We start from the raw sequence: 26,995 nt of genomic DNA, 5'->3' as shown, positions 1-26,995 counted from the left end.
TCATAGATTATACTAGGGAAATCCAGCCTGAACAGCTGCCTGTGTGTGTGTTACCTGGCCGCCCATGTGATGGGGATGCGGTGAGCAGCGTAAACGCTGAAGGATAGGACGTTGGTGACCAGGCCTGCTTCCTGTGAGGGCGCCGTGTGCCGGTTGCTCTGCACCGTGGTGTGGAAGTTAGCGTTGAATGTGCTGCAGTACAGCTCCACCAGATCTAAAATTGCCACCGTCAGCTTCTCCACCACTTTCTCTGCAACATTTTCAGAAACCATTTAGATTCACCTTCATTTAGCAGACGCTCTTATCCAGACAGACTTACACTAAGTGCATTCAATTAAGGAGGGCTAAACAACCACTTAACACAAGCATTAAAAGTTAAACTTTCTGAATGTTAGTAATAATCAGGGTGCAGAATTGAGCATCCATGACTGAGTGGTCACGCACGTCTCCAAATCATTCATCAAGTTTGCTGATGACAACAGAGTGGTGCCAGGAAAATAACCTCTCCCTCAACGTCAACTCATTATATATACTGTATTCTAGTCATGGTTCATCCTATATCAAACTTGTTTTTTGGATTATGTATGTATTGTTTTGTATTGCAAGACCATCAGACTTAAATAGCCATCACTAGCCAGCTTCCACCCGGTTACACAACCCTGCACCTTAGAGGCTGCTGCCCTATTTACATACACTACTGTTCAAAAGCTTGGGGTCACTTAGAAACTTCCTTGTTTTTGAAAGAAAAGCAATTTTTTTGTGTCCATTAAAATAACATCAAATTGATCAGAAATACAGTGTAGACATTGTTAATGTTGTAAATGACTATTGTAGCTGGAAACGGCAGATGTTTTATGGAATATTTACATAGGCATACAGGGGCCCATTACCAGCAACCATCACTCGTGTGTTCCAACGACAAGTTGTGTTAGCTAATCCAAGTTTATTATTTTAAAAGGCTAATTTATGATTAGAAAACCCTTTTGCAATTATGTTAGCACAGCTGAAAACTGTTGTGCTGATTAAAGAGGCAATAAAACTGGCTTTCTTTAAACTAGTTGAGTATCTGGAGCATCCGCATTTGTGGGTTCGATTACAGGCTCAAAATGGCTAGAAATAAATAACTTTTTTCTGAAACTTGTCAGTCTATTCTTGTTCTGAGAAATAAAGGCTATTCCATGTGAGAAATGTTCAAGAAACTGAAGCTCTCGTAGAACGAGGTGTACTACTCCCTTCACAGATCAGCGCAAACTGGTGCTAACCAGAATAGAAAGCGGAGTGGGAAGCCCCGGTGCACAACTGAGCAAGAGGACAAGTACATTAGTGTGTCTAGTTTGAGAAACAGACGCCTCACAAGTCCTCAGCTTCATTAAATAGTACCCGCAAAACACCAGTCTCAACGTTAACAGTGAAGAGGCGACTCCGGGATGCTGGGATACGGCAGAGTTGCAAAGAAAAAGACATATCTCAGACTGGCCAATAAAAAGAAAATATTAGGATGGGCAAAAGAACAGACACTGGACAGAGGAACTCTGCCTAGAAGGCCAGCATCCCAGAGTTGCCACTTTACTGTTGAAGTTGAGACTGGTGTTTTGCGGTTACTATTTAATGAAGCTGCCAGTTGAGGACTTGTGAGGCGTCTGTTTCTCAAAGCAGAGGAATGTCAAACATCAAACATCAGTTATTGTCATCATTCCATGGTTGTACCCCAAATAGCACCCTATTCCCTATATAGTGCACTACTTTTGACCAAGGCTCTTAGGGGTGCCATTTGGAACACAGAACATGGCTGCGCCATGTCAACACAGCTCAGCTGACTGGGCTCCACTGTTTACATTGTGTCTCTTTATACATCCATTGGAGCAGCAGCTCAGCCCTACACGGGAAAAGACATCCCAACTCTCTGAAATGTTATCCCTCTCTTTTCAAGGGCAGATGGACAGATAGAGCTTGGCGAATGGATGGAGGTGGTGCTTGGTGTATCCTGTACGAAGCTAGCCATCCTTCCTGTTTGTTTGAGTGTGACGGGGAGGTAGAGAGTGGGGATATCATACATCACGGATGTGCATCACAACAAGTCAAGGACACTTCCGCTCTGACATGAGGTAGTGCTACTGTGACGGACCAGTGTGCCTGCTTAGCAGTATAGCTTCTTCCCTATCTGGGTACACTGTCTGTACAATGGCTCAACCCAGATTCCTCTGCCTCACAAACACACGTGACCGCCCGCTTTACAACATTCTAGCAACTCAGCTGTGGAGCTTACGGTACGATCTTTATTGCATTACACTACTGTACAGACCTGACCTGGACCCCATAACCAAGCTGTCCCTCCTCTCTCACTTCTCTCCATCTGTACTCTTCCACCCTTGCTCCTCTCTTCCATCTACAGTATCTCATCACTCCTCTTTTTCTATCCTCAGTTCCTCTTCTGTCCCGTCTCTGTCTGTCTGTCTCCTATCCCCCTGTCTGTCTCCTATCCTCCTTCCCCTCTGTCTGTCTCCTATCCCCCTGTCTGTCTCCTATCCTCCTTCCCCTTTGTCTGTCTCCTATCCCCCTGTCTGTCTCCTATCCCCCTGTCTGTCTCCTATCCTCCTTCCCCTCTGTCTGTCTCCTATCCCCCTGTCTGTCTCCTATCCCCTTTGTCTGTCTCCTATCCTCCCCCTGTCTGTCTCCTATCCCCCTGTCTGTCTCCTATCCTCCTTCCCTCTGTCTGTCTCCTATCCCCTGTCTGTCTCTATCCTCCTTCCCCCTGTCTGTCTCCTATCCCCCTGTCTGTCTCCTATCCTCCTTCCCCTCTGTCTGTCTCCTATCCCCCTGTCTGTCTCCTATCCTCCTTCCCCTCTGTCTGTCTCCTATCCCCTGTCTGTCTCCTATCCTCCTTCCCCTCTGTCTGTCTCCTATCCCCCTGTCTGTCTCCTATCCTCCTTCCCCTCTGTCTGTCTCCTATCCCCCTGTCTGTCTCTATCCCCATATCCTCCTATCCTCCTATCCCCTCTGTCTGTCTCCTATCCCTCTGTCTGTTTCCTATCCTCCTTCCCCTTTGTCTGTCTCCTATCCCCCTGTCTGTCTCCTATCCTCCTTCCCCTGTCTCTCCTATCCCCTGTCTGTCTCCTATCCCCCTGTCTGTCTCCTATCCCCCTGTCTGTCTCCTATCCTCCTTCCCCTCTGTCTGTCTCCTATCCCCTGTCTGTCTCCTATCCTCCTTCCCCTCTGTCTGTCTCCTATCCCCTGTCTGTCTCCTATCCTCCTTCCCCTTTGTCTGTCTCCTATCCCCCTGTCTGTCTCCTATCCTCCTTCCCCTCTGTCTGTCTCCTATCCCCCTGTCTGTCTCCTATCCTCCTTCCCCTCTGTCTGTCTCCTATCCCCCTGTCTGTTTCCTATCCTCCTTCCCCTCTGTCTGTCTCATATCCCCCTGTCTGTTTCCTATCCTCCTTCCCCTCTGTCTGTCTCCTATCCCCTGTCTGTTTCCTATCCTCCTTCCCCTTTGTCTGTCTCCTATCCCCCTGTCTGTCTCCTATCCTCCTTCCCCTTTGTCTGTCTCCTATCCCCTGTCTGTTTCCTATCCTCCTTTTCCCTCTGTCTGTCTCCTATCCCCTGTCTGTTTCCTATCCTCCTTCCCCTCTGCCTGTCTCCTATCCCCCTGTCTGTCTCCTATCCTCCTTCCCCTTTGTCTGTCTCCTATCCTCCCCCCTTTGTCTGTCTCTATCCCCTCGGTCCTCTATCTTCCTTCCCCTTTGTCTGTCTCCTATCCCCCTGTCTGTCTCCTATCCTCCTTCCCCTCTGTCTGTCTCCTATCCCCCTGTCTGTTTCCTATCCTCCTTCCCCTCTGTCTGTCTCCTATCCCCTGTCTGTTTCCTATCCTCCTTCCCCTCTGTCTGTCTCCTATCCCCCTGTCTGTCTCCTATCCTCCTTCCCCTTTGTCTGTCTCCTATCCCCCTGTCTGTCTCCTATCCTCCTTCCCCTCTGTCTGTCTCCTATCCCCCTGTCTGTTTCCTATCCTCCTTCCCCGCTTCTGTCTGTCCTCTCTGTCATCCCCTACCAGCCAGTATTTCTGTGTGGATTATTCAGTGCTATTGTAGGACATTCAATTAGTGAGGAACTTACCTCTGTTCTCTCTGATGGCCAGCACTGATGAATCCTGTGAAGAGACACACACAGTTACAGAATCCAATCAACCAACCTTTGGTTCTGGAGTTACAGGAGTACAGTAATTCATTAAGTTATCATTGTGTACTGGTCTAAGATCAGTTTAGTATTTATAACATAATGTTTATGGCTATGATTGGGGAGGGAGGGTAAACTGATCCTAGATCTGTGTATCTGAAGCATGGTAGATGTGATTGTGAGTGTGTGTGTTACCTTCTGGACTCTGGGCTGCAGACGACAGGGGCATGCTGGAAGCTGGTTGAGGGCGGAAGTGATGTCAGGCGTTTCCACAGCAGCCAGCGAGCTGCAGAGAGCCTTCACTGATTGGACGAGCCGTTCCACGTGCAACACAAGCTCCACCTACAGAGGGCAGGAGGGAAAGAACATAGAGAATTCAACCTTACACATCAATTTTAAGAATAAAAATGTTTGTGTTCCTTCTTGTGTGTTTTTATGTGTGCGTATGTATAAGGTTACCTCTGATAGAAGAAAGGACTCAGCCTCGTTGTGAAAGGTGTCCAGGAGCAGAGTCAAAGCCTCCCTGTTCAAACAAGGAAATATCAACAACACTGATATCAAAGTCCCAGCCTAAGGCCTTCTATCGCTTTTTAAAGACGTTTTCACATATTACAAAAAGACTTGACTAATCCATCCAATTTGGTAGCCAGATCACATTTACTTTACTTCCAATCATCCAAGTTATCCAATCAGATTAGGAATCACCTTGATAAAGGTTGCATCTCTAATGTGTTCAGTGGCGTGAGAGCTATAGGCCCCTACCCTCACCTAGTAACTGTCTGTTTGATTGGTCGCTCCTGCAGCAGGATGCTGTGGTTCATCGTAGAGGCCGTCTCATCATCCTCCTCCTGTCAAGCAAAACACAACCATATAATCAAACAAGAGTGTGTGCGTCTCTGCTACTGCATGCATGTGTGTGTGTGTGTGTGTGTGTGTGTGTGTGTGTGTGTGTGTGTGTGTGTGTGTGTGTGTGTTTTCACCGTGCGGCCCAGTTCTGTGTTGACAGAGCCTCTCTTGGTGAGGAAGAGACGAATGTCCCAGTCAAACTTCACACACAGCTGGATATGCTCCAACCCTGTCAACGTCTGGGAACTAACAGAGGGAGAGAGAGAGAGAGAGAGAGAGAAAGAGAGACAGAGAGCGAGAGACACAGAGAGAGGGACACACACACAGAGAGACACACACAGAGAGACATACACACAGAGAGACAGAGAGACACACACACAGAGAGACAGAGAGACACACACACAGAGAGACAGAGAGAGACACACAGAGAGACAGACAGAGAGACACAGAGAGAGAGAGACATACACACAGGGAGAGAGACAGACAGAGAGACAAACAGAGATAGAGAGACAGACAGAGAGACAAACAGAAACAGAGAGAAAGACAGAGAGACAAACAGAAACAGAGAGACAGCCAGAGAGAGACAAACAGAAACAGAGAGACAGACAGAGAGACATACACACAGAGAGACAGAGAGACACACACACAGAGAGACAGAGAGAGACACACAGAGAGACAGAGAGAGACACACAGAGAGACAGACAGAGAGACACAGAGAGAGAGAGACACACACACAGGGAGAGAGACAAACAGAGAGACAAACAGAGATAGAGAGACAGACAGAGAGACAGACAGAGAGACACAGAGAGAGAGACACACACACACAGGGAGAGAGACAGACAGAGAGACAAACAGAAACAGAGAGAAAGACAGAGAGACAAACAGAAACAGAGAGACAGCCAGAGAGAGACAAACAGAGATAGAGAGACAGCCATAGAGAGACAAACAGAAACAGAGAGAGACAGACAGATAGACAAACAGAAACAGAGAGACAGACAGAGAGACAGACAGAGAGAGTGAGACAGAGACAGAAATGTTATTGTAAAGTTTCCCTCCAGCAACAATACAAATAACAAAGCATTGAAAAACAAAGACATTATTCATAAAAATAAAAACATTTGTAGGACAAGTATGCCATTCAAGTGGATAAGCCATGTCCCTACACAATGATGTGATGCAGCTGTACTTAGTGAACACACACACAGGGGAAAACCCACTACAATATGGGCCAGGGGGTTCATTGTGAGGTGATTGTTTTGCTTCATAAATAAGAGCGAGAGAAGGGAGGGCAAATAAAGAGAGAGAGAGAGATAAAACCCTACTACTGTCCAGCCCTGTGATTGACAGCTGTGTAACAAGCAATGACCTCAACACACAGAGCAAGTCCCGCCAACTTTTAACAGCTGCAGATTATCAGGGGAAAACACACTTTCTGCTGCAGGCCGGAAACACACACACACACACACACACACACACACACACACACACACACACACACACACACACACACACACACACACACACACACACACACACACACACACACACACACACACACACACACACACACACACACACACACACACACACACACACACACACACACACACACACACACACACACACACACACACACACACACACACACAGAGAGAGAGAGAAACACACAGCTGCTCTGGGCCTGAAAAACAAACAAACGGAAAGAATGAGACACACACTCTTACATGAACAGTCATGGCCAAAAATTGAGAATGACACAAATATTAATCTCCAAAAAGTCTGCTGCCTCAGCATCTTTAGATATTTGTGTCAGATGTTACTATGGAAAACTGAAGTTTAATTACAAGCATTTCATAAGTGTCAAAGGCTTTTATTAACAATTACATGAAGTTGATGCAAAAAGTCAATATTTGCAGTGTTGACCCTTTTTTAAGACCTCTGCAATCTACCCTGCCATGCTGTCAACTGACTTCTGGGCCACATCCTGACTGATGGCAGCCCATTCTTGCATAATCAATGCTTGGAGTTTGTCAGAATTTGTGGGTTTTGTTTGTCCACCCGCCAAGTTCTCAATGGGATTAAGGTCTGGGGAGTTTCCTGGTCATGGACCCAAAATATCGATGTTTTGTTCCCTGAGCCACTTAGTTATCACTTTTGCCTTATGGCAAGGTGCTCCATCATGCTGGAAAAGGCATTGTTCGTCACCAAACTGTTCCTGGATGGTTGGGAGAAGTTGCTCTCGGAGGATGTGTTGGTACCATTCTTTATTCATGGCTGTGTTCTTATGCAAAATTGTGAGTGAGCCCACTCCCTTGGCTGAGAAGAAACCCCACACATGAATGGTCTCAGGATGCTTTACTGTTGGCATGACACAGGACTGATGGTAGCGCTCACCTTGTCTTCTCCGGACAAGCTTTTTTCCGGATGCCCCAAACAATCGGAAAGGGGATTCATCAGAGAAAATGACTTTACCCCAGTCCTCAGCAGTCCAATCCCTGTACCTTTTGCAGAATATCAGTATGTCCCTGATGTTTTTCCTGGAGATAAGTGGCTTCTTTGCTGCCCTTCTTGACACCAGGCCATCGTCCAAAAGTCTTTGCCTCACTGTGCGTGCAGATGCACTCACACCTGCCTGCTGCCATTCCTGAGCAAGATCTGTACTGGTGGTGCCCCGATACCGCAGCTGAATCAATTTTAGGAGATGGTCCTGGCGCTTGCTGGAATTTCTTGGGTGCCCTGAAGCCTTCTTCAAAACAATTGAACCCCTCTCCTTGAAGTTCTGGATGATCCGATAAATGGTTGATTTAGGTGCAATCTTACTGGCAGCAATATCCTTGCCTGTGAAGCCCTTTTTGTGCAAAGCAATGATGACGGCACATGTTTCCTTGCAGGTAACCATGGCTGACAGAGGAAGAACAATGATTCCAAACACCACCCTCCTTTTGAAGCTTACAGTCTGTTATTCGAACTCAATCAGCATGATAGAGTGATCTCCAGCCTTGTCCACGTCAACACTCACACCTGTGTTAATGAGAGAATCACTGACATGATGTCAGCTGGTCTTTTTGTGGCAGGGCTGAAATACAGTGGAAATGTTTTTTGGGGATTCAGTTCATTTGCATGGCAAAGAGGGACTTTGCAATTCATCAGATCACTCTTCATAACATTCTGGAGTATATGGAAATTGCCATCATACAAACTGAGGCAGCAGACTTTGTGAAAATGTATATTTGTGTCATTCTCAAAGCTTTTGGCCACGACTGTATGTGTGCCGCTGCTCTGAGACAGAAATGAAACACACAGGTCCACAGAGCCAGAAAACATGCACACACACACACACGCGCACACACACACACACACACACACACACACACACACACACACACACACACACACACACACACACACACACACACACACACACACACACACACACACACACACGACGGGAATGAAGCTTGCTGTACAATACATTTCAACCCTGTCTGGCTGCATTCCTCTGAAAGAAGACTTCATAGGGGAGTGAGAGGGAGGGTGTGTGCACGTCAGGGTGTGTGTGTCAGGGTATGTGTGTGGTGCGGGGGGAAAGGTCATGTTTTAGGGGAAACCCACTGTGGCTAAGCTGGCCCACAGACATACCGTTTCTGTCCGTGAGTTTGTGACTGTGTGTATGTGTGGGAAAAGTGTCTAGAAGAGTCTGTGTTTTGGGGTCGGTTTAGGTCGGCCCACAGACATCAGCAGCGCTTGTTAAAAACTACCACAACTGAGTCCTTCAGTTAAATGTGTGTGTATATCTGGACCACAAACACACACACACTCCAGCTCTCTCCCTCCCACAGTCTACCCCCAACTCACTGCCCTGTCATTCATGACAAAACCTAAACACACACATTCCTATAGTCTGGGCCTCTGAAATACAAACACACAAACACAGAAACGTAAGGTTGAGACATGCATGCACACACACACACACACACACACACACACAGAAACGTAAGGTTGAGACATGCATACACACACACACACACACACAGAAACGTAAGGTTGAGACATGCACACACACACACACACACACACAGAAACGTAAGGTTGAGACATGCATACACACACACACACACACACACAGAAACGTAAGGTTGAGACATGCATACACACACACACACACAGAAACGTAAGGTTGAGACATGCATACACACACACACACACACACAGAAACGTAAGGTTGAGACATGCATACACACACACACACACACACACACACACAGAAACGTAAGGTTGAGACATGCATGAGACACACACACACACACACACACAGAAACGTAAGGTTGAGACACACACACACACACACACAGCATGAGACACACACACACACAAACACAGAAACGTAAGGTTGAGACATGCATACACACACACACACACACAGAAACGTAAGGTTGAGACATGCATACACACACACACACACACACACAGAAACGTAAGGTTGAGACATGCATACACACACACACACAACGTAAGGTTGAGACAAACACAGAAACGTAAGGTTGAGACATGCATACACACACACACACACAGAAACGTAAGGTTGAGTTGAGACATGCATACACACACACACAAACACAGAAATGTAAGGTTGAGACATGCATACACACACACACACACACACAGAAACGTAAGGTTGAGACATGCATACACACACACACACACACAGAAACGTAAGGTTGAGACATGAAACGTAAGGTTGAGACATACACACACACACAAACACAGAAATGTAAGGTTGAGACATGCACACACACACACACACACACACACAGAAACGTAAGGTTGAGACATGCATACACACACACACACACACAGAAACGTAAGGTTGAGACATGCACACACACACACAAACACAGAAATGTAAGGTTGAGACATGCATACACACACACACACACAAACACAGAAACGTAAGGTTGAGACATGCATACACACACACACACACACACACACACACACACACACACACAGAAACGTAAGGTTGAGACATGCATACACACACACACAAACACAAACAGAAACGTAAGGTTGAGACATGCACACACACACACACACACACACACACACACACACACAGAAATGTAAGGTTGAGACATGCATACACACACACACACACACACAGAAACGTAAGGTTGAGACATGCATACACACACACACACACAAACACAGAAACGTAAGGTTGAGACATGCATACATACACACACACACACACACACACACAGAAACGTAAGGTTGAGACATGCATACACACACACACACACACAGAAACGTAAGGTTGAGACATGCATACACACACACACACACAAACACAGAAACGTAAGGTTGAGACATGCACACACACACACACACACAGAAACGTAAGGTTGAGACATACATACACACACACACACAGAAACGTAAGGTTGAGACATGCATACACACACACACACACACACAGAAACGTAAGGTTGAGACACACACACACACACACACAGAAACGTAAGGTTGAGACATGCATACACACACACACACACACAGAAACGTAAGGTTGAGACATGCATACACACACACACACACACAGAAACGTAAGGTTGAGACATGCATACACACACACACAAACACAGGGCTGAGACTATGAGCTGAGGTCAGTACAGGTGTATCAAAGGTCATCAGACTGTTAAACAGCCATCACTAACATTGAGTGGCTGCTGCCAACACCGACTCAAATCTCTAGCCACTTTAATAATTCAAATGTATCACTAAAATGTATCACTAGTCACTTTAAACAATGCCACTTTACATAATGTTTACATACCCTACATTACTCATCTCATATGTAAATACTGTATTCTATACCATCTACTGCATCTTGCCTATGCCGTTCGGCTTTCGCTCATCCATATATTTATATGTACATATTCCTATTCATTCCTTTACACTTGTGTGTATAAGGTAGTTGTTGTGAAACTGTTAGATTACTTGTTAGATATTACTGCATGGTGGGAACTAGAAGCACAAGCATTTCTCTACACTCGCATTAACATCTGCTAACCATGTGTATGTGACCAATAAAATTTGAGTGTATATCCAAGGTCTAGGAGTGTGTAGCCAATGTCTAGGAGTGTGTAGCCAAGGTCTAGGAGTGTGTAGCCAAGGTCTAGGAGTGTGTAGCCAAGGTCTAGGAGTGTGTAGCCAAGGTCTAGGAGTGTGTAGCCAAGGTCTAGGAGTGTGTAGCCAAAGTCTAGGAGTGTGTAGCCAAAGTCTAGGAGTGTGTAGCCAATGTCTAGGAGTGTGTAGCCAATGTCTAGGAGTGTGTAGCCAAAGTCTAGGAAGGTCTAGGAGTGTGTAGCCAAAGTCTAGGAGTGTGTAGCCAAAGTCTAGGAGTGTGTAGCCAAAGTCTAGGAGTGTGTAGCCAAAGTCTAGGAGTGTGTAGCCAAAGTCTAGGAGTGTGTAGCCAAAGTCTAGGAGTGTGTAGCCAAAGTCTAGGAGTGTGTAGCCAAAGTCTAGGAGTGTGTAGCCAAAGTCTAGGAGTGTGTAGCCAAAGTCTAGGAGTGTGTAGCCAAAGTCTAGATGGTTGTCTTTACTTCTGTAGGAACTCGGCCTGACCGCAGATTTTGAGGAGGTAGTGGTCGACATCAATGTGGTCGAGGTCTTCATTAGCGTAACACAACGTCTGGTAGATCAACAGGTCTACCGTAGACGACCCTGAGAGAGAAAGAAAGAGAGTGAGACCGAAGAATGAGGCAATAGAGTGACTGTTCATTTGGCCAGTTTGATCACTCTGAGTGAGAGAAAACATACTCTCTGCCCTCATCATGAGTCATGACCTGACGGTACCCACAGCACATAGTCTTACACACTAATGGAGAAAGGGTGAGCTGGAGAGAGAAACAGAGAGAGAAACATCCCTTAAATCTCTCTCTCCCTCTCAGACAGATGAATGAGTCAGTCATGTTTAATTGAGAGGTCAGCATAATTACATCAAGGGATCTCCAACAACAGGCTTTTCCTAATCCCTTATCCCGGATCCCTGATCTTGGAGAACCACAGTGGTCTGGACAGGACTGAGGCCAGCACACATTACATTCACTAAGGGTGTGTATGAGAATAGGGGTGAGATCTCTGTGCTGTTGAACCTGTGGTGTCAGCATTGTGTGTGTGTGTTGTGTGTGTGTGTGTGTGTGTGTGTGTGTCTTACCATCGCAGGTGAAGGTGAGTGGTTCTCTAAAGTGGTCGCTGATGACCGTAACCTTGACGCTGACCCCTAACCCCTGTTGCAGCTCTTCAGGCCCCACTGAGGGTGTCCACACAAACCCTGTGTTCTTAGACTGGTCACTGCACGGATATGCTGACCGCAATCTGAACACAACACACAGTCATGATTATTAACAGGTAATAAATAGCCTGACAACACACAGTCATGATCATTAACAGGTAATAAATAGCCTGACAAAACAGTCATGGTGATAATTGCATGTAGACAGCCTGACCACAACCTGACCACAATACAACCACAACAAAACCACGACACAGGAATGTTTCTAAACAGCCTGACTGAGGGTGAGGGTAACATTTGGGCCCAATCCCAAATCAACCCCTAAACAATACGCCCTATGTGGAGTTCTGAGAGGATTTGACAGGTGTAGGCAATATGGCAATAGCTCCATCTTGCATTCTAATACTGTGGGTGGAAGTTTCACCATGTGGCTTATATCAATCAAATCCTACACAAGTACATAGGGTTCGATTTGGGATTGGGCCAAACACTTACACATCGAGCATGTGGCAGAAGGCGGCCACCTCCTCGTCTCTCTCCTCTGACACCTGGAAGAGCTCATAGCCAAAACCATTGAGCCTGGTGCCCAGGGACACCTGTCAATCACACACACAGAGACACCTGTCAATCACACACAGAGACACAGGAACGATCAGAGTCACAACTGAAGGTAATGGAACATTCAGAGTAACAGAACTCAAAGTAATGGAAAACAGCTGTGCTGGACTTGACTGGATTGAAGTAAACTGGGGATAAAACAAAACTAGACATTTCAAGGCCTCTTTATTTGTTTCTAGGTTTCCCTGTGGAAAAATGGAATGAGGGTATGAGGTAACAACGTTAGATGGGGATTAATGCTATGTCATGCTAAGTCACGTAATGAAGCTGTCGTGAACCTGTTGTAACCCTGTCACAGGGTGAGTGGTTACCGGGTCGGCCGACACTCTGTGCTGGTTCCTGTTGCTCTTTTGGATAGGTACGTAGGTGCGGGGGGGCACCTGAGGGGGGAGCGTCTTGCTCCGAGCCAACGGCTTCCCTGATTGGTCCCCGTTGGCCCGCCTATCCCTTGGCGATGGCAAATCCCCATTGAGCTTGGAGAGAGCGTCGTTGAGGCTCTCGTAGTTTAGCGTCTCCCCTGACGACAGTTTGGGCTGGTCCACCTCGGGGGTGAACAGGTTGACATCTCGGGGAGTCGTTGTGGGTCGGGGGGGCAGGAAGGGCTCAGAGGAAGGGAGTAGAGGGGTCCTGGGGGGTACAGCAGGAGGAGGGTCATCAGGACGAGGGGGGAAGCCTTTAGGCAGAGTCAGAGAAGAACCAAAGCTAGACCCTGACTCCCCATAGCTGGAACTCAAGTAGTCTCCCTTCCCTGGACTCTCCAGGATATAGATGGGCTCCCTGGCCCTGGCTGGGGAGGGCTGTGGGGAGTGGGACCCCCCAGGCTGGAGGTGGTGGAGGGAGAGGTCTGAGCCAGATAATCCTCTTAGCAAACTCCTTCCAGGAGGACTAAGGCTGGGGCGGGGTGGGAGGGGGCGATCGACCTGCCTCTGGCCCTCCCAGGGGGGTATGGTAGGTACCTTCCCACCACCCTGGCTGCTGGTCCCCTGGTTGTCCCCCCCCTTGTCCTGTTTGAGTCTGGACAGGGCATCATACTCCATCTGTAGGGCTTCAGCCAGTACCAGCTCTCTCTGGCTCAAGCCCAGGGAGTCCAGTCCCCAGGGACCCTCGCTATCCTTCTGAGTTTGTGCTGCCGACATGCTCCTACAGGGGACGCCACCACTGACAGGAGAGGAAGACACCGGTGCTAGGGCTTCCAGAGAAGAGACATTGGGCTCAGAATACGCTCTGTGGAGAGAGAGAGAGAGAGAGATTATCAGAAAGAGTAATAAAAAAAGTAATTAAAGTCAAAGGAAGAACGAGGGATATGTTTCTCTTCTGCCAAAGACGCCAAATGCTCTCAGTTCAATGTGTATTCCACAGCTATTACCCACCCCCTTTAATTTAATCTTAAATTTTCTCTGTAACATTAAAGATGCACTACGCAGATATTGCTCCGACATTTCCTGGTTGCTAAAATTCAAAACAGTTTGCCTAATTTCAGTTTATGTGACAAAAGAAGAAGGAACAGTGTAGAGAATCATTGTACAGTCTAAACCGCTGTGAAATATATTTTCCAAATGTCAAAATATTGCATTTTCAGCTGTTTGAACCTGATGTCCAAAACCAAAAGTAAAAAAACGCAAAAACAAACTTAAGCACGAGAAGCATAGAAATAGTGTACATAGAACAGATCTACTGCTTCTTAGACGTGCTTTCAATGAGAATGATAGACCTATTACAGATTTCTATGTGAATTTGGTCAGGTCAGTCAAAAAGTTACATATCACAGCTTTAAAGGGCTGCAGGAACAGTTTATAAACCATCATTAAAGGAACAAAATGTATTATATAGGACAAGTCTTATGTAAAGAAGATTAACATATTATTCCTCGAACAGACCAGTCAGTCTGGTTCAAACAGGCAACTGCAGCTCAGTAGAATCACAGCCTAGTTTCTTTACCCCACCCCCCCATGTGCATGTTTAACCCATAATATGACCTCACACACATGCACGCACACAGACACACTGGCCATGACACACAAAAACACAGCAGAGGAAACCATGGTTGAGAGAGAGGCTGGGTCAGCATTCTCTCTCAATACAAAGGGCTTTGTTGGCACGGTAAACATATGTTTACATTGCCAAAGCAAGTAAAATAGATAATAAACAAAAGCGAAATGAACAATAATACATTAACAGTAAACATTACACTGACAAAAGTTCCAAAGGAATCGAGACATTTCAAATGTCATGTTATTGCTATGTGCAGTTTTATAACAATGTGCAAAAAGTACAAAAGGGAAAATAGACAAATATGGGTTTGTTCTTCACTGGCTGACCTTTTCTTGTGGCAACAGGTCACAAATCTTGCTGCTTGCGATGGCACACTGGTATTTCACACAATAGATATGGGAGTTTATCAAAATGTGATTTGTTTTCAAATTCTTTGTGGGTCTGTGTAATATGAGGGAAATATATGTCTCTAATATGGTCATACATTGGGCAGGAGGTTAGGAAGTGCAGCTCAGTTCCCACCACATTTTTTAGCAGTGTGCACATAGCCTGTCTTCTCTTGAGAGCCAGGTCTGCCTACGGTGGCCTTTCTCAATAGCAAGGCTATGATCACTGAGTCTGCACATAGTCAAAGATTTCCTTTCAGTAACAGTGGTCAGGTATTCTGCCACTGTGTACTCTCTGTTTAGGGCCAAATAGCATTCTAGTTTACTGTTGATGTGTCCCTTAATAACCTCTCTGGGATATGTGGGATGCTAGCATCCCACCTGGCCAAAAGCCAGGGAAAAGGCAGAGTGCCAAATTCAAATAAATTACTATAAACATCAAACCTTTGTTAAATCACACATGTAAGATAACAAATTAAAGCAGCTCTTGTTGTGAATCCAGCCAACATGTCAGATTTCAAAAAGGCTTTTCGGCGAAAGCAAACAATGCTATTATCTGAGGATAGCACCTCTGTAAACAAAGAGAGAAAAGCATATTTCAACCCTGCAGGCGCGACACAAAACGCAGAAATAAAAATATAAATCATGCCTTACCTTTGACGAGCTTCTTTTGTTGGCACTCCAATATGTCCCATAAACATCACACATGGTCCTTTTGTTCGATTAATTGCATCGATATATATCCAAAATGTTCATTTATTTGGCATGTTTGATCCAGAAAAACACTGGTTCCAACTTGCTCAACGTGACTACAAAATATCTCAAAAGTTACCTGTAAACTTTGCCAAAACATTTCAAACTACTTTTGTAATACAACTTTAGGTATGTTTTACCGTAAATAATCGATAAAATTGAAGACGGGATGATCTGTGGAAGAAAACAAACTGAAGCTAGCTTTCTGGTCACGCGCCTCTATCTAACAGTACACTTCAAGTGACCCTCGTTCAAGATGGCCGTACTTCTTCATTACACAAAGGAATAACCTCAACCAATTTCTGAAGACTGTTGACATCCAGTGGAAGCGATAGGAACTGCAAGAAGGTCCCTTAGAAATCTGGATTCCTAATGAAAACCCATTTAAAAGAGAGTGACCTCAACAAAAACAAAAAATCTGAATGGTTTGTCCTCGGGGTTTCGCCTGCTAAATAAGTTCTGTTATACTCACAGACATGAAAGTTTTAGAAACTTCAGAGTGTCTTCTATCCAAATCTACTACTAATATGCATATCTTATCTTCTGGGGATGAGTAGCAGGCAGTTGAATTTGGGCATGCATTTCATCCGGACATGAAAATACTGCCCCGTCACCAACAAGTTAAGAACAAATTCTTAAATTACAATGACAGCCTAGGAACAGGGGCATAACGACAGATTTTTACCTTGTCAGCTCGGTGATTCGATCTAGCAACCTTTCGGTTACTGGCCCAACGCTCTAACCACTAGGCTACATGTTTGTGAATAGAACCCCAGGACCAGCTTGCTTAGTGGACTCTTCTCCAAGGTCATCTCTCTGTAGGTGACGGCTTTGTTATGGAAGGTTTGGGAATCGCTTCCTTTTAGGTGGTTGTAGAATTTAACAGCTCTTTTCTGGATATTGATAATTAGCGGGTATCAGCCTAATTCTGCTCTGCATGCATTATTTGGTGTTCTACATTGTACATGGAGGATATTTTTGCAGAATTCTGCATGCATTGGTGTTTGTCCCATTTTGTGAATTCTTGGTTGGAGAGTGGACCCCAGACCTCACAACCATAAAAGGACAATGGGCTCTGTAACTGATTCAAGTATTTTTTTGCCAGATCCCAATTGGCATGTCGAATTCTAATGGCGTAGACAGCCTTTCTTGAATTGCCTCTCAGATCGTTCACGGCTTTGTGGAAGTTATCTGTAGTGATGTTTAGTGATGATGCCGAGGTACGTATAAGTTTGTGTGCTCTAGGGCTATGGTGTCTAGGTGGAATTTGTATTTGTGGTCCTGGCAACTGGACCTTTTTCGTAACACCATTATTTTTGTCTTACTGAGAGTTACTATCAGGAACCAGGTCTGACAGAATCTGTGCAGAAGATCAAGGAGCTGCTGTAGGCCCTCCTTGGTTGGGGCCAGAAGCACCAGATCATCAGTAAATAATAGACATTTGAAAATCGGTCGTCCAATAATTTGGTAAGAAGCCAATTTTACATTTGCTCAGTACATTGTTTTCACTGAGGAAATGTACAAGTCTGCTGTTAATGCAGAGGATTTTCCCAAGGTTGCTGTTGACGCACATCCCACAGTAGTCATTGGGGTCAAATTTGTCTCCACTTTTGTGGATTGGGGTGACCAGTCCTTGGTTCCAAATATTGGGGAAGATGCCAGAGCTGAGGATGATGTTGAAAAGTTAAAAGTATACCCAATTGGAATTTGTGGTTTGTATAATTTAAATTTAGGATTTGTATTTATTTATTTCACCTTTATTTAACCAGGTAGTTGAGAACAAGTTCTCATTTACTATTGTGACCTGGCCAAGATAAAGCAAAACAGTACACATACAACGACACAGAGTTACACATGGAGTAAAACAAACATACAGTCAATAATACAGTATAAACAAGTCTATATACGATATGAGCAAATGAGGTGAGATAAGGGAGGTAAAGGCAAAAAGGCCATGGTGGCAAAGTAAATACAATATAGCAAGTAAAACACTGGAATGGTAGATTTGCAGTAAATAGGATACCATCAACACCACAGGCCTTTCTGGGTTGGAGGGTTTGTATTTTGTTCTGTAGTCCATTCAATGTAATTGGTAATTTGATCATGCACTTGTTTTTGCTGGTGGCCTTTGGAGAAGTGGTTTATCCATACATCTCAGTTTTGGATAGTTGTTGTTTGATTAGTATGTTACAATTTTCCCAGAAGTGGTTAGATTCTATCCAGTGTCCATAATGTTTTTTAATAAAGACAATAGAAGACTCGAACAAAACAACAAACAATGACGTGAATATACAAAACTGAAAACAGTACCGTGTGGACCAAATCCTCACACGGAAAACAAACACCCACAACCCAAAAGTGAAACTCAGGCTACCTAAGTATGATTCTCAATCAGGGACAACAATTGACAGCTGCCTCTGATTGAGAACCATACTAGAACGAACTCAAAAACCAACATAGAAAAACAAACAGACTGCCCACCCAACTCACGCCCTGACCATACTAAAAGAAAGATATAATAACAGAACTAAGGTCAGAACGTGACACAAACAAATAATGAAACATGTTCAATTTGGTTTAAATAATGCAAAAACAAAGTGTTGGAGAAGAAAGTAAAAGTGCAATATGTGCCATGTAAAAAAGCCAACATTTAAGTTCCTTGCTCAGAACATGAGAACATATGATAGTTGGTGGTTCCTTTTAACATGAGACTTCAATATTCCAAGGTAAGAGGTTTTAGGTTGTAGTTAATATAGAATTTATAGGACTATTTCTCTCTATACCATTTGTAGTTCATATACCTTTGACTATTGGATGTTCTTATAGGCACTATGGCACTATAGTATTGCCAGTGTAACAGTATAGCTTCCGTCCCTCTCCTCACCCCTACCTGGGCTCGAACCAGGAACACATTGACAACAGCCACACTCGAAGCAGCGTTACCCATCGCTCCACAAATGCCGCGGCCTTTGCAGCGCAAGGGGAATAACTACTCCAAGTGTCAGAGCGAGTGACGTTTGAAACGCTATTAGCGCAGACCCAGCTAACTAGCTAGCCATTTCACATTGGTTACACCAGCCATTAGGCTGATAGGTTTGAAGTCATAAACAGCGCTGTGCTTGCGAAGAGCTGCTGGCAAAACGCACGAAAGTGAGGTTTGAATGAATGATTACGAGCCTACTGCTGTTCAGTCAGACTGCTCTATCAAATCAAACTTAATTATAACATAATAACACACAGAAATACGAGCCTTTGGTCATTAATATGGTCGAATCCGGAAACTATAATTTCGAAAACAAAAAACGTTTATTCTTTCAGTGAAATACGTAACCGTTCGGTATTTTATCTAACGGGTGGCATCCCTAAGTCTAAATATTCGTGTTACATTGCACAACATTCAATGTTATGTCATAATTACGTAAAATTCTGGCAAACTAGTTCGCAATGAGCCAGGCAGCCCAAACTGTTGCATATACCCTGACTCTGCGTGCAATGAACGCAAGAGAAATTACACAATTTCACCTGGTTCATATTGCCTGCTAACCTTGATTAGTAGTTATAACTAGTGATTATGATTGTTTTTTATAAGATAATTTTAATGCTAGCTAGCAACTTACCTTGGCTTCTACTGCATTCGCGTAACAGGCAGGCTACTCGTGGAGTGCAATGAGAGGCATGTGGTTAGAGCGTTGGACTAGTTAACTATAAGGTTGCGAGATTGGAACCCTGAGCTGACAAGGTGAAAATCTGTCGTTCTGCCCCTGAACAAGGCAGTTAACCCACCGTTCCTAGGCCGTCATTGAAAATAAGAATGTGTTCTTAACTGACTTGCCTAGTTAAATAAAGGTATAAAAATACTAAATAAATGTCATTTATTTTCAAGTTTTCATAACAATCGGAAATCGGTATTTTTGGGCGCCGATTTCCGATTGTTATGAAAACTTAAAATCGGCCCTAATTAAATCGGCCATTCCGATTAATCGGTCGACCTCTAATTGGGACGCTAGCATCTCACCTCGACAACATCCGGTGAAATTGCAGAGCGCGAAATTCAAATTCCAGAAATTGTAATATGAAACATTCATGAAAATACAAGTGTCATACATCATTGAAAAGTTTAAAGTTTTGTTAATCCAGCCGCGTTGTCAGATTTTAAAAAGGCTTTACGGCGAAAGCACACCATGCGATTATCTGAGGACAGCGCCCCGCACACAAAAGCATTACATACATTTTCCAACCAAGCAGAGGTGTCACGAAAATCAGAAATAGCAATAAAATAAATCACTTACCTTTGAAGATCTTCATCTGGTTGCAATCACAAGGGCTCCAGCTACATAGCAAATGGTCCCTTTGTTCGATAAAGTCCATTATATGTCAAAAAAAGTTTCAGTGGGGTGCTAGACTCAGTTCAAAACGCATACAAATGAATACCGTAAGTTACCAATAAACATCTTCCAAACATATGAAACAACATTCCTAATCAATCCTCAGGTACCCTAATATGTAAATAAACGATTACATTTAAGACGGAGAGAATACCGGAGACCATTACCGGAGATAAATAACGAAGTACGCGCACTCACCGGAACGCGCTACAAACACTACAGCCAAAATGTGAGCCACTTAGAAAAACTACAAATTCTAGCTCATTTTTCAAAAAACAAGCCTGAAACTCTTTCTAAAGACTGTTGACATCTAGTGGAAGCCCTGGAACTGCAATCTGAGATGTCTTCCTTTTATATTCCCATTGACAGCCATGTAATCAAGGGTAAGCAGAATTTTTGGACATTATTTTAACAGTTTTGGAAACATTGTAGTGTTTTCTATCCAATACTACCAATTATATGCATATCCAAGCTTCTGGGCCTGAGTAACAGGCCAAAGCAGCAGCTACTCTTCCTGGGGTCCAGCTAAATTAAGGCAGTTAATACCATTTTAAAACATTACAATACATTCACAGATTTCACAACACACTGTGCCCTCAGGCCCCTACTCCACCACATATCTACATGACTAAATCCATGTGTATGTATAGTGCGTATGTTATCGTATGTGTGTGTGTATGCATGCGTCTGTGCCAATGTTTGTGTTGCTTCACAGTCCCCGCTGTTCCATAAGGTGTTTTTTGTATCTGTTTTTTAAATCTAATTTTACTGATTGCGTCAGTTAATTGATGTGGAATAGAGTTCCATGTAGTCATGGCTCTATGTAGTACTGTGTTCCTCCCATAGTCTGTTCTGGACTTGGGGACTGTGAAGAGACCTCTTGTGGCATGTCTTGTGGGGTATGCATGGGTGTTCGAGCCTTGTGCAAATAGTTTAGACAGACAGCTCGGTGCATTCAACATGTAAATACCGAAATTTCTGGACTATTAAGCGCACCTGAATATAAACCGCACCCACTGAATAAAAAAAAGAAAGTATTTTGTACATAAATAAGCCGCACATGTCTATAAGCCGCAGGTGCCTACCGGTACATTGAAACAAATGAATTTTACACAGCCTTTAAACGAAGCACGGCTTGTAACAAAAATAAATAGGCTTTAACGAAACACGGCTTGTAACAATTCTTTTTTTTAAATAGCAGTAAACAGTAGCCTACCAAGAAAGTCATTGGTCACTATCTTCCTCCTCCTCTGCAGTGAAACCACTGAAGTCATCTCCTTCGGTGTCGGAGTTGAATAGCCTCAGAATTGCTTCATCCGATGTTGGATCGCTGCCCTCTTCAACACGCAGCAGTCCAGCCTTTCGAAACCCGTTGATGATAGTGGATTTTTTGACAATGCTCCACGCTGTCAGCAGCTCTATTTCCTTTTCTAACAGCCAGATCGATCGCCTTCAACTTGAAAGCTGCATCATATGCATTTCTCTGTGTCTTTGCTATGATGAGGGTGACAAAATGACTACCGTAATCAGAATGATGGGAAGTTTGAGCGCGCTCCATTTATGTCACATTATGTGATGGTGCTCAGTTTTTTGGCGGCATGAATCTTGTGAAAGTGGGAAAAATCCACAAATTAGCCGCGTCATTGTATAAACCACGGCTTATAGTCCGGAAATTACGGTACCTCTCATAAATAAAGGTAGTGATGAAGTCAATCTCTCCTCCACTTTGAGCCAAGAGAGATTGACATGCATATTATTAATATTAGCTCTGTGTACATCCAAGGGCCAGCCATGCTGCCCTGTTCTGAGCCAATTGCAATTTTGAACAGTAGTCAAGGTGCCACAAAACTAGGACCTGTAGGACATGCCTTGTTGATAGTGTTGTTAAAACCTGTTGAGGATCTTGAGTCCCAATTGGGAACCAGCCCTCCCACCGTCAGCTGGAATGTGGCGCATGGAACGCAAAAAATATTCTTAAAAATATTTAACCTCCACACATTAACAAGTCCAATAGCTCAAATGAAAGATAAACAACTTGTTTATCTAGCCAGCAAGTCAGATTTCTAAAATGTTTTACGGCGAAAACATAGCACATATTTATGTCAAACCACCACCGAAGACACACCGAAGACCAAGCTAATTTCCATAGCCAAATTCCACAAAATATGCAATCACCAAACGCAGGATTAAAATTAAAATAATTTCACTAACCTTTTGAAATCTTCATCAGATGACAGTAATATAACATGTTACACAGTACATTTATGTTTTTTTCAATAATATGCTATATATATCCATAAATCTGTTTACAATGATGGCATGTTCAAAAAAATGCTACTCAAATGTCCGGAGAAATGACGATAGCTCCAGCATATGCCGTCAGCTAACATAGAATACACAACATAAACTTAGACTAAATATGCATGTTCTACATATGTATAGAAAGATACACTTCTTCTAAATGCAATCGCTGTGTTACTTTTATTTTTAACGTTACAGATTTCGTTCACTAGGCTATAATATGAGTCGGCGCTCAGGAATTAGCATTTTGGCTCCTCTACTTGGAGTCCACAGAAACCCATAATAAACACATAAATATTCCCTTACCTTTGCTGTTCTTCCATCAGTAGACCTGGAAGGGTTTATACTTACCAAAAACAGCTTTAGTTTGGAAGTCTGTGTCTTTCGGTGATCAAACACGACACATTTCGGTTGAAATGCAGCCAAAAAGTCAAGTGGGTGCGCACCAAAACGTTGAAATTACATATTATATGTCGACTAAACTTGTCAAACTATGTTCAGAACACAGCATTAGCATGTTATCTAGCTTCACAGCAATTCTCAGGACGAAGAGAAACACACGAGTCGTTTAATCAATCTTGGAACAAAGACAGAGCGCGCATGAGAGTAGCCTGTTTTCTCACATGACCGAAAGTTTTCGGCCCGCCAAAACCCTCGTGTGCACGCGATTCTCACAATGAGAAGCCCCATTGAAAGCAGACATCGCGCTGAAGAGATAGAAACTGTTCCCAGGACTGTAAGTGCTTGGGAAGGGTGGGGGCGATGACGTCAAAGTTGGGCCAACTTTTATGATGACAAGAGAGAGTTTGGGAGAATGAGTGCCCTGAGAGTTCTGCTTTACATAGAGACATAATTTAAACGGTTTTAGAAGCTTTAGAGTGTTTTCTATTCAATAATAATTTTTATATGCATATATTAGCAATTTTTGACAGATTTTTTTTCTGTTTACTATGGGCACCCAATCACCCCAAAGGGGGCAGTAATCAGCCCTATCTTTAACAGGTTTTAAGAAGGCAGAGCATCGCTTTATTATTGACAGACTTCTCCCCATCTTAGCTACTACTGCATCTACTTTTAAATTTGGACAAAACAGAGATGCTTGTTCTAGGTCCCAAGAAACAAAGAGATCTTCTGTTGAATCTGACAATTAATATTAATGGTTGTACAGTCGTCTCAAATAAAACTGTGAAGGACCTCGGCGTTACTCTGGACCCTGATCTCTCTTTTGAAGAACATATCAAGACCATTTCAAGGACAGCTTTTTTCCCTCTACGTAACATTGCAAAAATCAGAAACTTTCTGTCCAAAAATGATGCAGAACAATTAATCCATGCTTTTGTCACTTCTAGGTTAGACTACTGCAATGCTCTACTTTCCGGCTACCCGGATAAAGCACTAAATAAACTTCAGTTAGTGCTAAATACGGATAAAGTGCTAAATACGGCTGCTAGAATCCTGACTAGAACCCAAAAATTTGATCATATTACTCCAGTGCTAGCCTCCCTACACTTGCTTCCTGTCAAAGCAAGGGCTGATTTCAAGGTTTTACTGCTAACCTATAAAGCATTACATGGGCTTCCTCCTACCTATCTCTCTGATTTGGTCCTGCCGTACATACCTACACGTACGCTACGGTCACAAGACGCAGGCCTCCTAATTGTCCCTAGAATTTCTAAGCAAACAGCTGGAGGCAGGGCTTTCTCCTATAGAGCTCCATTTTTATGGAACGGTCTGCCTACCCATGTCAGAGACGCAAACTCGGTCTCAACGTTTAAGTCTTTACTGAAGACTCATCTCTTCAGTGGGTCATATGATTGAGTGTAGTCTGGCCCAGGAGTGGGAGGGTGGACGGAAAGGCTCTGGAGCAACGAACCGCCCTTGCTGTCTCTGCCTGGCCGGTTCCCCTCTTTCCACTGGGATTCTCTGCCTCTAACCCTATTACAGGGGCTGAGTCACTGGCTTACTGGGGCTCTCTCATACCATCCCTGGGAGGGGTGCGTCACCTGAGTGGGTTGAGTCACTGATGTGGTCATCCTGTCTGGGTTGGCGCCCCCCCTTGGGTTGTGCCGTGGTGGAGATCTTTGTGGGCTATACTCAGCCTTGTCTCAGGATGGTAAGTTGGTGGTTGAAGATATCCCTCTAGTGGTGTGGGGGCTTTGCTTTGGCAGAGTGGGTGGGGTTATATCCTTCCTGTTTGGCCCTGTCCGGGGGTGTCCTCGGGTGGGGCCACAGTGTCTCCTGACCCCTCCTGTCTCAGCCTCCAGTATTTATGCTGCAGTAGTTTATGTGTCGGGGGGCTAGGGTCAGTTTGTTATATCTGGAGTACTTCTCCTGTCCTATTCGGTGTCCTGTATGAATTTAAGTGTGCTTTCTCTAATTCTCTCTTTCTTTCTCTCTCTCGGAGGACCTGAGCCCTAGGACCATGCCCCAGGACTACCTGACATGATGACTCCTTGCTGTCCCCAGTCCACCTGGCCGTGCTGCTGCTCCAGTTTCAACTGTTCTGCGTTATTATTATTCGACCATGCTGGTCATTTATGACCATTTGAACATCTTGGCCATGTTCTGTTATAATCTCCACCCGGCACAGCCAGAAGAGGACTGGCCACCCCACACCCCACACCCTGGTTCCTCTCTAGGTTTCTTTCTAGGTTTTGACCTTTCTAGGGAGTTTTTCCTAGCCACCGTGCTTCTACACCTGCATTGCTTGCTGTTTGGGGTTTTAGGCTGGGTTTCTGTACAGCACTTTGAGATATCAGCTGATGTACGAAGGGCTATATAAATTCATTTGATTTGATTTTCATTTGATTTGATCAATATATTTTGACCTTGACAGTTTGCAAACTACTGTTACTCCCAGCAGTTTAGTCATCTCAAGTTGCTCAACTTCCACATTATTTATTACAAGATTATAGTTGAGGGAGGCTTAGGGTTTAGTGAGTGTTTTGTTCCAAATACAATGCTTTTAGTTTTATAAATATTTAGGGCATACTTATTCCTTGCTACCCACTCTGAAACTAACTGCAGCTCTTTGTTGAGTGTTACAGTCATTTCAGTCGCTGTAGTCGCTGACGTGTATAGTGTTGAGTCATCCACATACATAGAAACTCTGGCTTTACTCAGTCAGTGGCATATCGTTAGTAAAAACAATATATCATAGTAATCACCTGGTAGGTGATCAAATACTTATGTCTTGCAATAAAATGCAAATTAATTACTTAAAAATCATACAATGTGATTTTCTGGATTTTTGTTTTAGATTCCGTCTCTCACAGTTGAAGTGTACCTATGATACAAATTACAGACCTCTACATGCTTTGTAAGTAGGAAAACCTGCAAAATCGGCAGTGTATCAAATACTTGTTCTCCTCACTGTATATAGGGATGCACGATATATCGGAATCAGCCGATATTAGCTAAAAATGCCAACATCTCTGACGTGCATACCTACACATGCAACACAGCATTCCTACCCAGCACTATGATGACACTGGCTCTCATGATGACCGCCACAGGAAAGGAAGACCCAGAGTTACCTCTGCTGCAGAAGATAAGTTCATTAGAATTACCAGCCTCAGAAATTGCAGCCCAAATAAATGCTTCACAGAGTTGAAGTAACAGACACATCAACATCAACTGCGTGAATCAGACCTTCATGGTCGATTTGCTGCAAAGAAACCACTGCTAAAGGACACCAATTGAGATGGTTTGGGATGAGGTGAACTGCAGAGTGATGGAAAAGCAGTCAACAAGTCCTCAGCATGTGGGAACTCCTTCAAGACTGTTGGAAAAGCATTCCAGCTGAAGCTGGTTGAGAGAATGCCAAGATTGTGCAAAGATGTCATCAAGGCAAAGGGTGGCTACTTTGAAGAATTGAAAATAACACATTTTGATTTGTTTAACACTTGTTTGGTTACTACGTGATTCCATGTATTATTTCATAGTTTTGATGTCTTCACTATTATTGTACGATGTAGAAAATAGTAAAAATAATTTAAAACATTTGACTGGTACTGACTGACTGACTGACTGACTGACTGACTGACTGACTGTATGTATGTGTGTATGTATGCATGCAGTTGAAAGTTTACATACACTTAGGTTGAAGTCATTAAAACTTGTTTTTCAACCACTCCACAAATTTCTTGTTAACAAACTATAGTTGTGTCAAGTTGGTTATGACATCTACTTTGTGCATGGCACAAGTAATTTTTCCAACAATTGTTTACAGACGGATTATTTCACTTATAACT

General features: G+C 43.9%; 1 protein-coding gene across 2 annotated transcripts in view; it reads right to left on the bottom strand.

Moving 5' to 3' along the window:
• Nucleotides 1-26,995, bottom strand: part of LOC112255311 (phosphatidylinositol 4-phosphate 3-kinase C2 domain-containing subunit beta-like) — an 88,882-nt gene that overhangs the window by 44,689 nt on the left and 17,198 nt on the right. The window contains exons 2-11 of one of the 2 annotated variants that reach the window (XM_042324638.1): nucleotides 13,204-14,149; nucleotides 12,803-12,903; nucleotides 12,230-12,390; nucleotides 11,616-11,736; nucleotides 5,148-5,259; nucleotides 4,936-5,015; nucleotides 4,627-4,690; nucleotides 4,363-4,509; nucleotides 4,108-4,141; nucleotides 55-250 (exon numbers count right to left, since the gene is read on the bottom strand). In XM_042324638.1, coding sequence (XP_042180572.1) covers nucleotides 55-250; nucleotides 4,108-4,141; nucleotides 4,363-4,509; nucleotides 4,627-4,690; nucleotides 4,936-5,015; nucleotides 5,148-5,259; nucleotides 11,616-11,736; nucleotides 12,230-12,390; nucleotides 12,803-12,903; nucleotides 13,204-14,061 — 1,874 coding nt within the window. In that variant the 5' untranslated portion in view covers nucleotides 14,062-14,149. The remainder of the gene's footprint in view (nucleotides 1-54; nucleotides 251-4,107; nucleotides 4,142-4,362; nucleotides 4,510-4,626; nucleotides 4,691-4,935; nucleotides 5,016-5,147; nucleotides 5,260-11,615; nucleotides 11,737-12,229; nucleotides 12,391-12,802; nucleotides 12,904-13,203; nucleotides 14,150-26,995) is intronic. The other variant, XM_042324639.1, reaches the window with a different exon arrangement.

This window comes from Oncorhynchus tshawytscha, linkage group LG07 (genome assembly GCF_018296145.1).
Source record: "Oncorhynchus tshawytscha isolate Ot180627B linkage group LG07, Otsh_v2.0, whole genome shotgun sequence".
NCBI classification, from domain to species: Eukaryota; Metazoa; Chordata; class Actinopteri; order Salmoniformes; family Salmonidae; genus Oncorhynchus; species Oncorhynchus tshawytscha.
This window is presented reverse-complemented; position numbering and strand designations above follow the sequence as displayed.